This window comes from Chrysemys picta, chromosome 2 (genome assembly GCF_011386835.1).
Source record: "Chrysemys picta bellii isolate R12L10 chromosome 2, ASM1138683v2, whole genome shotgun sequence".
NCBI lineage: Eukaryota > Metazoa > Chordata > Testudines > Emydidae > Chrysemys > Chrysemys picta.
Window position 1 is genome coordinate 43977555 of NC_088792.1, and position 13876 is coordinate 43991430.

At 44.4% G+C, this 13876-nt stretch overlaps 1 protein-coding gene and 1 long non-coding RNA gene across 2 annotated transcripts in view; one reads left to right on the forward strand and one right to left on the reverse strand.

Annotated features, from left to right (window-relative positions):
• Positions 1-13876, forward strand: part of RUNDC3B (RUN domain containing 3B) — a 187780-nt gene that overhangs the window by 78188 nt on the left and 95716 nt on the right. Inside the window, 2 exon segments of the mRNA XM_008169647.3 lie at positions 4532-4617; positions 8195-8284. Of these exon segments, the coding sequence (XP_008167869.2) occupies positions 4532-4617; positions 8195-8284 (176 nt within the window).
• The window catches only part of LOC135981932 (uncharacterized), a 75988-nt gene that overhangs the window by 48983 nt on the left and 13129 nt on the right, over positions 1-13876 (reverse strand). The window lies entirely within an intron of this gene.

The window sequence follows — 13876 nt, forward strand, 5'->3', positions numbered from 1 at the left end:
CGTTGCGTTCTGTACAGCTGAGGTTATGGGGCAAGTGATGCTGTTTGTTCACAATTTCAGCCTGTTCACATCTGCGGAAGCACTCTATGTAGAAGTCCAGTCTGTCATTTCGACTGTCACTCCTACCCAGAGTGTTAAATCAAGCAGGACCATGTGCCGATAGTGCCAGTGTGGCCTCACCAGCATTGGTTTTCCTCTTTGCTGAGCCTCTCGGCTGGGGTTCCTTTGACACTTCCATTGGACCCAGACCTCATATCTCAGGACCATGGTCACTTCTTCAGTCCCAACCAGGAGGCTATTCAGTTGATAGCCTGTGTAGCAATGTGGGACTCACCCCTGCGGCGCCTCCTGCTGGTGTCCTGGGAATTAGCTTGTCCAGCCTCCGGAACGCCCTCTTCAGGCCGGTATCCCGCTGCTGCTTGGCCCCCGTGTCCCTCCCAGACCCAGTGCCCCGTTATCTGGGGTGCTGCCCCTTGGCAATAACCCCTTTCTCTCTGGGTCTCCCATCCCCGGGGAACCCCCCACCCACTATACCCACCTCGCCTCAGTATAAGGCTACTGACAGTCATCGTGTAGCCCCTGCGCCCTGGGGCAGACTGCAGTATCAGCCTACTCATCACCGGCAAGGTTGGGTTTGGACCTGCTGCCTTGGCCTATACCTGGGTTGCCCCCTGCAACCCCCAGTACCCGTTGACCTTCTGCTAGGCTGCAGCCTGGGGCTTTCCAGGCTGGAGCTCCCCAGCTCCTCTGCCTTTCCCCAGCCCTGCTCCACTCAGGTACTCTTCTCAGGTCCCTGCAGTCAGGTCCCTCCCTCTCAGAAGCTAGAGGGAGTCTGCTGAGCTCCTGGCTCCCAGCCTCTTGTATAGGGCCAGCTGAGGCCTGACTGGGTAAGCAGCCGCAGCTGGGCCATGCCCCAATCAGCCTAGTAGCAGCTTCCCCCGCAACAGCCCTCTCCCAGGGCTGTTTTTAAACTCCTCAGGTTAGGAGCGGGTGACTACCCGGCTACAGCCTGGATGTTTCATTGTTAACATCTCAGGAGGAGAGCAGTTTAAAGGAGGTACAAGATGTCCTCTTGAATAGTAGTAAACCTTCTATTCGGTATATTTACCAGGCTAAATGGCAGAGATTCTCCATCTGGTCCCATCAAAAAGGCTCTATTAAAATATATGCTGGATTATCAAATGGTGATTCACTCACTGCCCCCCCCCTCTTTCTGGGGTATAGTTCTTCAAAGTCACAGTGACCCACGCAGTCTTCATTTTCATTATCCCGCCAGTGCCACTTCCCTAGTGGCGAGTAGGTGTACCCGGTCCTGCCCTCTACTCCAGGTTCCAGCCCAGGGACCCTCAAACCAGTAGTTCTGGGCTTTGCTCTCTGTCCTCACTGCTCCTGCCTTGGACTGCTTCCTACTCTTCTGGTATACTCTGGGTATATCAGCTCCAACTTCCTCTTCCCAGGGTGTGACTGCAGCCTTTCCCAGTAGTTGCCCCTGTGTGTTGCCAGCTTCCTGGTTTTATAGGCCCCATCAGTTTGTGCCCAGCTGAACCTCCTGCAATCAAGCTCCTGCTCCCTGGCTCTCCTTCCAGAGGCAGCCTCTGAAGTTAATAGGCCTACCTGGCCACCTTAACCCCTTCCAGACCACCCCATCACATGGACTATTTGTTATACCTGAAATAGCTAGGTCTTGCCTTTAGTTCCATCAGAGTCCACCTACCAGCTATTTCAGCTTTCTAACCTTAATGCGTCTTCCCTTTCAATCCCTGACTACCTTCTCATTTCTCCATCTCTCCGTGAAAGTAGCCACCTCAGTGGCAATCACCTCAGCCAGGACAGTGGATGAATTCCAAGCTCTAGTGTCTGACCCTCTGTACACAGTCCTCTACAAGGATGAGGTAAACTTACCCCCCATCTGAAATTTCTCACCGAAGTGGTGGTCTCTCACTTCCACATCAATCAGACATTATATTTATTAATTTATTTTCCTAAGTCTCATGCTCATAAGGATAAGGAGAGACGCCACACATTAGATTTTAGGAGAGCGCTAGCGTTTTACTTGGAGAGAACTAAACCATTTAGATCCTCGCAATTGTTTGTGGCAGTTGCAGACAGTATGAAGGGCCTTCTGGTCTCTTCTCAGTTTTTAATTTTGTTATGGATCTCCTTTTGTATATGTTTGTGCTATGACATGGCCAATGTAACTCCATCGAGTAGGGTACTGGCTCATTCAACCATATCACATGCGGCCTGTGTGCCTATATTCTGGTTATTTGCAGAGCTGTAACTTGGTCTTCAGTGCATGTAAGATGGCATAATGAGAGGCAAATGTAATAGTATAGTAATGATGCCAGATTTGGGCTTGTTGTCCTTCCATTATTATTCTGGTAGACTCCAATCCCACCTCAAGATTGAACTGCTTGTGAGTTACTTGAAGTGGAATGGACATGTGAAATCAATTGAAGAAAAATAGTTACTAACCTGTTCTATAACTATTTTTCTGCGAGATGTGTTGTACAAAAGCTCCCTGACTTATGCAAGCGTTCCGTTCCAGAACGCCGTGCACAGGGCCGGCTCTAACTTTTTTGCTGCCCTAAGCAGCAAAAAAAAGCCCTGCCACGCCCCTGCCCCCCCCTCCGACGAGCGCCGCGCCGCCGGAGCCCGCCCCCCCCGCCAAGCGCCCCGCCGCCGGAGCCCCTCCCTGAGCGCCCCGTGCCGCGCTGCCGGAGCGCCCCCCCCCCCCGCGGAATGCCGCACCGCGCTGCCGCCCGCCACCCCAAGATTGGCCGCCCCTTACCAGGTGCCGCCCCAAGCATGTGCTTGGTTGCCTGGTGCCTGGAGCTGGCCCTGGCCTTGCATAAGTCAAATTTTGCGTAAGCCGAGGACATCTCTCTGACAGTTACACCAAAAGAAAAAAGCTTACGGAACTTACAGAACTTTTTCCGTAAGTCCGTATTTCCGTAAGTCGGGTTTGCATAACCCGGGGAGCGTCTGTATGTCAATTCCGTAACCCACCCTTCTTTCCCTCTTTATCAGAGTCTATCTGATAATAAAGAACTGAGAGGGGTTGGAGATGGCTCTGCCCTTTATACTATCACACAGCAGCACAAGACAGCAGAGAGCACGTGCACTGCCCCAACGGGTACCATCGAGGGAAAAATCTCCGACATCTGTGTACTTGGCATGCACACACCTGAAGTGGAATGGACATGTGCAACACATCTTGCAAAACAACAGTTACAGAACATGTTAGTAAACATTTTTCCCCTGTGTAATACAAATAGCGGAGAGTTAGCTCTCTTGACTTGCATAGCTGCTTTTGGGCTGGCATAAAAAGCACTAATCCATTTAAGAAGTAGGGGCCAATATCCATATGGGACTAAATATTAAACAGGTAGTTCCTCTATTGTCTAACAAAAAGCTTTCGATACACCAAGTGATAACAAAATAAATGTTGTTTTTATTTGGCACTACGAGTTATTCCAAAGATATATGGATATTGTGTACTATTTGTCTATCTTTAATGAGTGCAGTTTGATCTGGGTTTATATAAACTGAGAGCATGGTCTGCATATGGTTAGTTAGTATTTTTGCTAAAATCTTTATAATAATTCAGCAGTGAAATGGGCCTAGTAAGAGTTGCGTGTATAATTTTAAAAAAATAACTAACAAGATGACTTGCCACATAATTAATTGCCGGTAGATTTGATATAGTTTGGAAGTAGCTTGACCTGATTGGGGTAATCATAACTGTTGCCTAATTAAAACAAACAGATTGTTTGGAATTATTTCTTATCTTTTGAATTAGGACCAACTATCATATAAAAATTTCTTCTTTATTGTAGGAGCATGCCCAGATTTTACTACTGTTTCAGTCAATAATATCTGGTCTCTCATTCACAAATATTTGGTTTGGAGCATGCCACGTGTTTACTGGTGTTTGATTTGGGTATATTTGACTGGCACCAGTGAAAAAATTTAAATTAGAAAATACTATAGATTGCACTGCCAAATATTTAACAACACAAAGTTTAGCTTTTAAAATTATGTACAGACAGACATCATTTTATAATATAATTCTGTGTAAAATTACTGATTGATAAACAGATTTCAGTAATTGCAAAAATGCAGTTTACAAGGAGTTCCAAAGTAAAGGTATTTTGCAAAACTTATTTACAGAAATAGGTATGGAAAGCTGCCAAAGCTTTCACATCTGTTTTCATTAAATTAGAAATATTTTGTACATCTGAGTCAAAGTTAGCCACTTCTATATTCTTGAAGGAAAGATTGCTACTTCAGAATTCTTATTTGAATACCCCTGTAAAATGTGAGAAATATGTTTTGTATTTTTGTTTTTTTATTCCTGTAGTCAAGTATACATTAAATACCAAATTTATATTTTTAGTAGCAGATTGTGTAGTGGCTTTCCCCCTCCAGCTGTACTGGTCTGATTGTTTTCCAGAGGTTCAAATAAACAGAATGCTTTTTAGTACAGTATGTGATTTAAGTATTTGATATTGTTTCTTCTTCCTTTCAGGGCAGAGCGTGGATCAGAGTGGCACTTATGGAAAAACATTTGTCAGAATATATTTCTGCAGCTCTAAGAGACTTCAAAACAACCAGGTCTTAAAGTCCTTTTATTTGCTTAATGCTAAATTTCAAAATGTTGCTTAGGCAAAAGACCCGGGTTTGGGAATGAACTTGGTACTTGAGCTATATAAGAATAATCAGTAAATAGCAGAAATGGTGTGTTTAGTTTGTATGAGGGGTATCCGTTGCTGCCTTTGCAGGCTGATCTAGAGGCCTGTATTTGTATGTTAGCATTGGCATAATTGGAAACTTGTATATTCCTCTTTGATAAAAGTTTGGCTCTTTTTTTTAATGAAGATTTTGGGGAGGATCAGTGAGATAGGAAACTAAACTTTGGAAGAGGGGTTGGTGCTTGTTGCCTACATAAAGGTAAAAAATTAAACATTGGTCTGAGGTCTTCCTCTCAAGATAGAGGAAGTGCCTTTAGATTAAAAAGCCCTCAGAAACACAGTGAAAGAAGTTTTAAATTTGTCCCAGTTATTATGGAGAATTTCCCCAGGCATAACTTAAGGGGGAAAGGAAGAGACTTCTGGCAAAGTACTTTAGAAAGGACAGAGGGAAAGGTTAGAATTAATGCACACCAGTGCTGGTTATAGCTATGAAGTACTGCTGTAAAATGTAATAACTTTGGTTATATTTGATAATATACCAATTATGTAGTTCTATTGTCTTAATAAAAGAGAAGGCAATAGTGGCTAGGAAATCTAATATGAGCTTGTAGTATGATAGATATGGTATCAAAATATGTTGCTGCTGTTTTGGGTTGCTCTTGCAGGGGCTTCATGTCATAGATCAGAAGGGTCTCTGTATATAGAGCTGAGACTGCCCCTATAATAATGCGAGTATCAGGCCTCACGATATCAGAGAGACTTAAATAGACTGAAGAATATTCAAAGAACAGCAACAAAATTGAGTAAGGGAAAATAATTTCACTTGCCATATTTTGTTCTTCTGTAACACTTTTTGTCCATGGATCTCAAAGTGCTTTACAAATCTTAAATTGCACCAGCGTCAGGTAGATATTATTCCCATTTTACAGATGAATTAACTCAGCCTTCCAGTCACATGCTCTTTGCTTAAAATTATAAGCATTTATCCAGGTATACTTACACTTGAACTGTGTGAGAAATTCTTAAAGCACTTAGGCTTTTTTTTTTTAAAGACATGCTTAACTCTTGTTTTATTAATTTTTCTTCTAAAGAATTTTGTTATAAAAAAAAGTCCTCTTAAGCTGTCACTCTTTGTTCATGTCCAGTAGTTTAACTTGCTAGGTAATAGATAACAGTAATTATGATTAGCTGGCTGTTTCACTAGTTTAGCTTTTAGAAAACAAACCTTTATCACCATTCATTTGGAATGTGAGAAAGTTCCCAATAACCTTGAAATGTATACAGATTCTGTGTTTCAGTAGACCTTTAAAATTAAATTAATGGTTGTTATACATTCAACTTATGAAATTACTTTTAGTAATATTGAACTTTTGGTGCAGGAAGTTTAGATTTCCAGTTACTCAGCACTAAAGCAAAACATTTTGGGGTTCCCAATCCACAAGCAGCAGAGGACTAAACCAATGATTTCCTGTGTGGAGCTATAGAATTAACTGAATTCTCATATAAATTTGTGTATAATTATGTCAATATCAGTTGAATTATCCAGAATTATATTTAGAGATTTATGTCTTTAAGTTTTTATTTTTATATATATATAGAAAGAGAGAGAGATGGCCAAAATTTTCAAACATGAGTTCCTAAAGTTAGGCACCTAAATAAGTTAGGGTTACCATATTTCAGCAAGCAAAAAAGAGGACGGGAGGAGCCCTGCCCTAGCCCCACCCCCGTCCTGCCCTAGCCCCGCCCCTGCTCCTCCCACTTCCCTCCTCAGAACCCCCAACCCTCCCCCTGCTCCTTGTCCCCTGACTGCCCCCTCCTGAGACCCTCCCCCCATCCTAACTGGCCCCCTAGGACCCTACCTGTACCCTGACAGCCCCAACCCTTTTCCACACCCCCACCCCCAGACAGACCCCTGGGACTCCCACGCCCCATTCAACCACTCTCCACCCTGACAGCCCCTTCGCCCCCAGAACTCCTGACCTATCTAAACCCCTCTGCTCTCTGTCCCCTGACTGCTCCGATCCCTCTCCCCACCCCTGCCACCTGACAGCCCCCCCCCAAACTCCCAAACAACCCCCCTGCTCCTTGTCCCCTGACTGCCCCCTCCTAAGACCCCCCCAAATGCCGCCAGGACCCTACCTGTACCCTGACTGCTCAAAACCTTATCCACACCCCCACCCCCAGAAAGCCCCCCCCTGAACTCCCGATCCCCCTCCCCGTCTCTTGACTGCCCCCTCCAGAACCTCCCTGCCCCTTCTCCGACCCCCTGGCCCCCTTGTTGTTGGCCTTCGCCTAAGGTCTCTGTGAACTTGCTCAGGAACGGTCTGAGCCGTTCGTTCTGGCATGCTGGGCAGCAGTGGGGGAGGAGCTCCAGGCTGCCGGAGGCGATCTGCGAATGCAGGGAGGGAGGGAGTGATCTCTGCTGCAGGGGAGAGGAGGAGGGGCTCTCTCTGGCTGTCCGAGCCCCATGTAAGCGGCACCATCTGGCCGGCTGCCCTGTTAGCCGCGCGTGCTCTGCATGAGGGGGTGGGAAGTCTGGACATTTACAAATTCCCCCCCGGACGCTATTTTTAGCTCAAAAAGCCGGACATGTCCGGGGGAATCCGGACGAATGGTAACCCTAAAATAAGTGGCCTGACTTTAAGGGTGCTGAGCATCTGCTGGTGCTATTAATTTCAGTAGGAGATGGATGTGGTTAGCCCTTTTTGAAATCAGGCCATTTATTTAGGTTCTAAAATGTGGATTTTGGTGTTTTATCTTAGGCCCCAGTCTTTCAATGATCTTTCATGCACTATGAGAGTCTTTCCCTCTGGCAAGGAAAGGCTTCAGCAGTGGGGAGGCAGTGGGACACTATGCTGCTAAAAATAGGAGTGTAGTCTGCTAATATAGTCAACTGTTGAAAGTTAAATCTGAATACTGGGTCTTAAAATTAACTCTAAGTACAATTAAGAAATATAGATGAAAAAGGCTTTTACAGTGGCATCAATTGTCATTCTTTCAGTAGGCATGATACACATTCTCATTCACAAGTAAAACTCCAATTGTCTTTTTCTCTCTCTTTTTGGGGGGTGAGGGTTGTTTTTTGGCTTATCCTTTTCTATTGCTATTTCTCAAGGGCATGAAATAGTCTCCTAATACATTAATTAACATATATCTAGTTATTTTGTTTGGCAATGTCTGGATTTGATACATTTTAAAATAGTTTTATCATTATGGATCACTTCCCTGCCCCCCTCTTGAATGTATTCCTTTATAGTGATCTCTTCCTTTGCTTTACCAGAAGTGAAATGTGAATGCCATCTGGGCAGCCAATGGCTGTTTTCATTTATTTGGATTTAAAAAGTCTTTTTTAAAAAATAATAATAATAATAACTTGAATAGTCAATGTGATAGCTGAATTATTATTTAGAACAGAGATTGGTGCTCATTTCTGGGGGGGGTTTGTTTGATTTTTGTGTGTGTGTGTGTGTGTGTGGTGAAAACCATTTTGTTTCTTGAAGGAGATTTTATGAAGATGGAGCAATTGTCTTGGGAGAGGAAGCAAATATGCTTGCTGGCATGCTGTTGGGACTCAATGCTATTGACTTCAGGTATTCAGTTTGTCTGACAGGTGTTTAGTTATACTAAACTATATATCCTAACCTTTATTTTTTAATCATTTGTAGATTCTGGAACCTTTAAACCAGTTTTCAGTGTAGTTAAAGATGTCTTTTTCGTATACTGTGCCTAGCACAATGGGGTCCCAATTTGAGTGGAGCTTGCATATGCTGCTATAATACAAATATATAATATCCTTCATGAAAGAGAATATCAACTGTGTGCTCCAGCATGGATTTTGGCTTGTGTATGCATGTTGCTTCATTTCTTTCCTCTTCTGTCTCAGTGTATTAAGGCAACAAAAACACACACGTCTGCGTGTCCTAGTCTAAACTTCAACCAATGATCAGTTGCTTCAGTTGCTGATATTTTGATGCATTAAGAGAAACCACTTTTGCATCACATCCATTATTCTTCAGTTCTTTTCCTCCTGTACTGACTAAAAATGTTGTTCAAATAATAGTGTCCCTTCATTACCATCAGAATGAATGATTAATTTTTGACATCTGTCAAATTTGTCAGTTGCATGAGTACTTTGGTAATTGCAGCTCAAATTTCAGATAAAACACTGATTTAAGTGACTAAAAAGATTCTTTTTAATTTTATACTATTTTAAATTTGTCCGTTCTAGCATAATGTAGTTGATCTTCAAACAAATATTTGCTTTAAATGTTCAGAAATGTGTCAAAGTGCTTCAGCTACTGTACACTATAGCAGGATCTGTAGTTAAGGTGGTGGCACTATTTGTTCCATTCTAGCTTCCTGTTCATCTTCGAGTGTCCTCTGCAAATTCCCATTCTTGGGTTGTGCCAGTTGGTGCAGCCTAGACAGTAGAACCTGTTCTAAGCAGTGCCTGTTAGAGTGCTCACACGCCCTCTCTAAAATGTTATGAAGGCAAGGCTATAATGTGGCATGGCGTCTACTGTTCCCCAGTTCCTTTCAACCGCAGCATTAGACAAAAGTGAACCTCTCCATATCTCTTGGATTTCATCTATAGTACCATTAGATATGTAGGTATTTTAGAGTTAATGCTAGATATTTTATCTCAGACACTCTGTTTCCTTCCCCAGACCTAAAGCAGAGCTCTGTGTAGCTCAAAAGCTTGTACCTTCCACCAACAGAAGTTGGTCCAATAAAAGTTCTTACCTTATCTCTCTTGTCTTTCTCATACTTAATACTCTTAGTAAAGTTAGAATTTTTAATCTCTCTGTTCTAACTATAGTAGTGGAGTCAAAAATCAGACAAGCAGTCTTCAAAAGAGGCACTTTGTGTCCAGAAGTATTTCCAGCATCAAACGTTAATATAAGGCATGTCTTGGTGAAAGACACACTTCATCCAGAAGCTTCATCTGCTGTACATTTACTCCAAGAATGAGTAAAGACGGACAGAATGGATCACAGGAACTCTTACTAGTTCAAGTAGTGTCCCTATGGGTACTCCACTTTAGAGGCATTCGCACCCACTGCAATTCAGATTGGAGATTTTAGGTAGCAGTGTCTGTCCAGGCCACACATATGTTCTCCCTGTCTTGTGCCCTGCATCAGAGCTATATAGTGCTGTATGGGCAAACTGCCCTTAGTTCCTTCTCAACCGAGTCAGCCTGAGATGGAGCCCCAGCAGCATCTGAATTGAAATTTCCTCATTTCTATCTTATCTTGTTCGAGTTAGTTAGTGTTAGTTCATAGTTTCCATTAGTTATTGTTAGTACTCCCCTTTTTCTTTAAAAACAAACAAACAAAAACCCTCTTTTCTCTTCTTATTAAAATAGCAAACTACTTCCTGTCCTTATTTTTTCCTTGTCTCTTCCCTCTGGGGAAGTGAAACCTGGACAGGGTATGCCTGGCTCTCCCTGGTTTAAATGTTGCCTCTCCTGCCATGAAGCAATCCTGGTCAATGACCGATTGCTGCTTTCGCTGTCTTGGGGAGTCACATGTGCCTCAGAAGTGTACTTTCTGCCTTAAATTAAAATCAAGAGCCAAAAAGAACCATGAGCTAAAATTCCGGCTGCTAATGATGGAAAGTTCACTCCGAACAGCCCTCCCCTCCACCACGTACAGCGGTCTCCAGTGAGGCCCATTCCATTGACTTCCTCTGCTCAGTATTCCCCTGCAGCTTTGAAGAGGAAATGTTTGGATTCCTCTCAAAAAGCCTCAAAAAAGTGGGCTTCAAGTCCACTAGATAGAGAATCTATCACAAAGAGATGATCCCTGACAAGGTCTACCACCTTGGCACTCACCAATCTCTGCCTCTGTGCCTACGAGGCTGCAGGCTCCTCAGGTATCAGCACCGCCAGCAAGCCTAGGGACTCTAAGAGTTCAGGCTCCAGAAGATTGGTACTGTTGCGTGAATGGAGCGGTAGAGAGAAAACAAGCTTCTCTACATCAGTACTGTCACAGGCCTCTACAGCCAGGCAAAAAAGCCTCCTGCTGTTCCTGGCCCCCCGGCAGGGAGCGCGGCAGTGGCCCCGCTCTCCCCGGCTGGCCAGAGCGCCGCGGGGAGGGCGGCGAGCCCGGCTGGGGCCCCGCTCTCCCCGACCGGCCAGAGCGCCGCCCCCCTCCAGGTGCCGCCCCAAGCACATGCTTGGAGGGCTGGTGTCTGGAGTCGGCCCTGTCTACAGCCCCAGTATTTAGTTCTTCGGCTCTGCAGAAGACTGGTTCAGCAACTACTTGTCATTCAGTCTCATCAGTTGAAGGCTCTCCATTCCACTATCAGAGAGTGAGCCAGCCTGAGGCCTCTGCAGAACCAGCTTACCATTATGAGAGACACGACACATCCAGTTGGTATGGACATCCTTGGTTGCCCCACCCATGCCCTTTGCACTACCTCAGTGGCCTTACTGGGATTCCTGGGTAGCCTATAGACACCAGTTATTGAGGGCCCATAGTGTTTCGCATAGGCATAGAAGAAGACGATCTTCAACAGTTTGTCTAGACCTCATGATCTGCAAGAGGAGATCTTTGAGGAACAGAAAGTGAGACTAGACAAAGAGATTACTTCTTCAACCAATATCTCTTCAACTTCTCCTGTTAAAGCTGTTATGCCTCCTCCACCAACCTTGGCTGATAACGTCAAACAATTTCAGGACCTTATCAAGAGGGTAGTGGATTCTTTAAAAATTCTGCTGAAAAAGGTTAAGAAGTCGCAACACAAGCTGCTCAATGTCCTGTACGTGCCCACATTGCACTTCTCGTTAATGAGGCCTTGCTGGACCCAGCAAAAATTATATGGCAGACACCAGCCACAATACCTCCCACATGCAAGAGAGCAGACAAAAAATACTATGTTCTCTCTAAAGACTTTGGACTTTTTATTTTCGCAATCATCCCTGAACTCCATTGTTGTTGACCCTGTACATGAATGTGGCAGACAGCGCCAAGCTAAATCGACACCCGGTCACAAGGATTTGAAACCTGAGTTATTTGGACTAAAATCATATTCATCAGTGACCCTACAATTTAGGATCACCAATTACCAAGCTCTTATGGCAAAGTACAATCAGGGTGCTGTTGAGGTCCATCTCCCCAGTCTACAGTCTCTCTGGCTCAAGGCATGACTCCTTGATGGTTTGAAGGCTTGGAAATGACCTGCTCCGAGGATGTAAAGGTGGTGCTGTTATGTAGCAGGAAACAAACTATTCATCGCACAAATATTCAAAAGTGGAAGAGATTCCAACTCTGCTGTGACTTGAGACAATTATTCCTACATCCCCTCTGCTACTGCTTGTGCTAGATTCCATCCTAGAACTAAAAATGTCAGGATTATCTCTAATTTCAAAGGTGCTTCTTGTAGCCATTTTATCATAAAATAGACATTTATTCTGTTTTCACTCATCCTACAATAAGAAGGTTTCTCAAGGGTAACCTCTTCCCACAAGTCAGATGCCCTACACCAGCCTAGAACTTCATCCTTGTCCTCAGTTGCCTTTCAAGGCCTCCCTTTGAATCCATGGCCACCTGCACTCTTCTACACCTCTGTGAAAACTGCATTCCTAGTAGCCTTTACGTCCTCTCAGAGAGAGGCTCTAATGTACCCCTCATTTACAGTCTTTTTCAAAGACAAGGTTACACTATGACCACACCCTAAGTTCATACTGAAAATATCTTCGGAATTCCATATAAACCAACTTATCCACCTCCCAGTTTTCTTTCCAAAACTGCACCAGGACAAAGGGAGGCAACATTTCACACACTTGATGTCAGGAGAGCACTAACCTTCTATTTAGATAGGACTAAGCCCTTCAGGAAATCTCTCAAACTATTTCTCTCCATTGCAGACAGATCAAAGGATCCTCAGTCTCTAAACAAAGCCTCTCTAGATGGATATCTGACTGCATTACCTATTGCTTTCATTCTCTCAATCTTCAACCTCCTTCTAGAGTGTGAACTCACTCCATGATGACAGGTTTGAGAGGGATAGCCGTGTTAATCTGTATCAGTAAAAACAAAGAGGAGTCCTTGTGGCACCTTAGAGACTAACAAATTTATTTGAGCATACCCAGATGAAGTGGGTTATAGCCCACGAAAGCTTATGCCCAAATAAATTTGTTAGTCTCTAAGGCTACACTTACCCGCTAGTTCGGCGGCTGGCAATCGAACTTCTGGGTTCTAGTCTAGTCTGGACGCGATAAGTCGAACCCGGAAGTGCTCGCCGTCGACTGCGGTACTCCAGCTCGGCGAGAGGAGTACCGCGGAGTCGACGGGGGAGCCTGCCTGCCGAGTGTGGACCAAGGTAAGTTCGAACTAAGGTACTTCGACTTCAGCTACGTTATTCACGTAGCTGAAGTTGCGTACCTTAGTTCGAATTAGGGGGGTAGTGTAGACCAAGCCTAAGGTGCCACAAGGACTCCTCGTTGTTTTCACTCCATGAGATTTCGCTCCACTTCCATAGCCTTCCTCAGAAACATTCTGGTCACAGAAATATGCAAAGCAGCAAATTGGACAACTGCTCATACATTTGCTGAACATTATCCACTCATCCACGACTCCGTATCCAATGCCATATTTGGCTCCACTGTCTTATCCTCAGTTCTAGACTTGACTCTGAAGCCCCACCCCCCCCTTAGAGGTATTGTTGTAGAGTCACCTAAAGTGGAGCACCCATAAAAACACTGCTCAAAGAAGAAGAAAAGATTACTTACCTTATGTAGTAACTGTGGTTCTTTTGAGGTGTGTGTCCCTATGGATGCTCCACTATCTGTCGTCCTACCCTCTACTTTGGAGTTCTTACCAATAAGCTCTGCGGTAGAGAAGGAACTGAGGACAGTTTGCCTGCACAGAGCTATATAGTCCTGATGCAGGGCATGGGACTGGGAGAGCACATGTGTGGACCAAACGGACACTGCTACCTAAAATCTCTGATCTGAGGTGCAGGGGGCGCAAACACACCCAAAGTGGAGCACCCATTGGGACACACATCTCAAAGAACCACAGTCACTGCACAAGGTGAGTAACATTTTCTTGTGAAAGCAATAGCAGCAAAGTCTATTGTATCTGATACATCCAAGAGCGTGTAATAGGAGTGAAGAGACCTGTGTCATCTCTGAGTTTGGCACCTACTAGGACTAAGGTACCTATGAAGAAATCAGC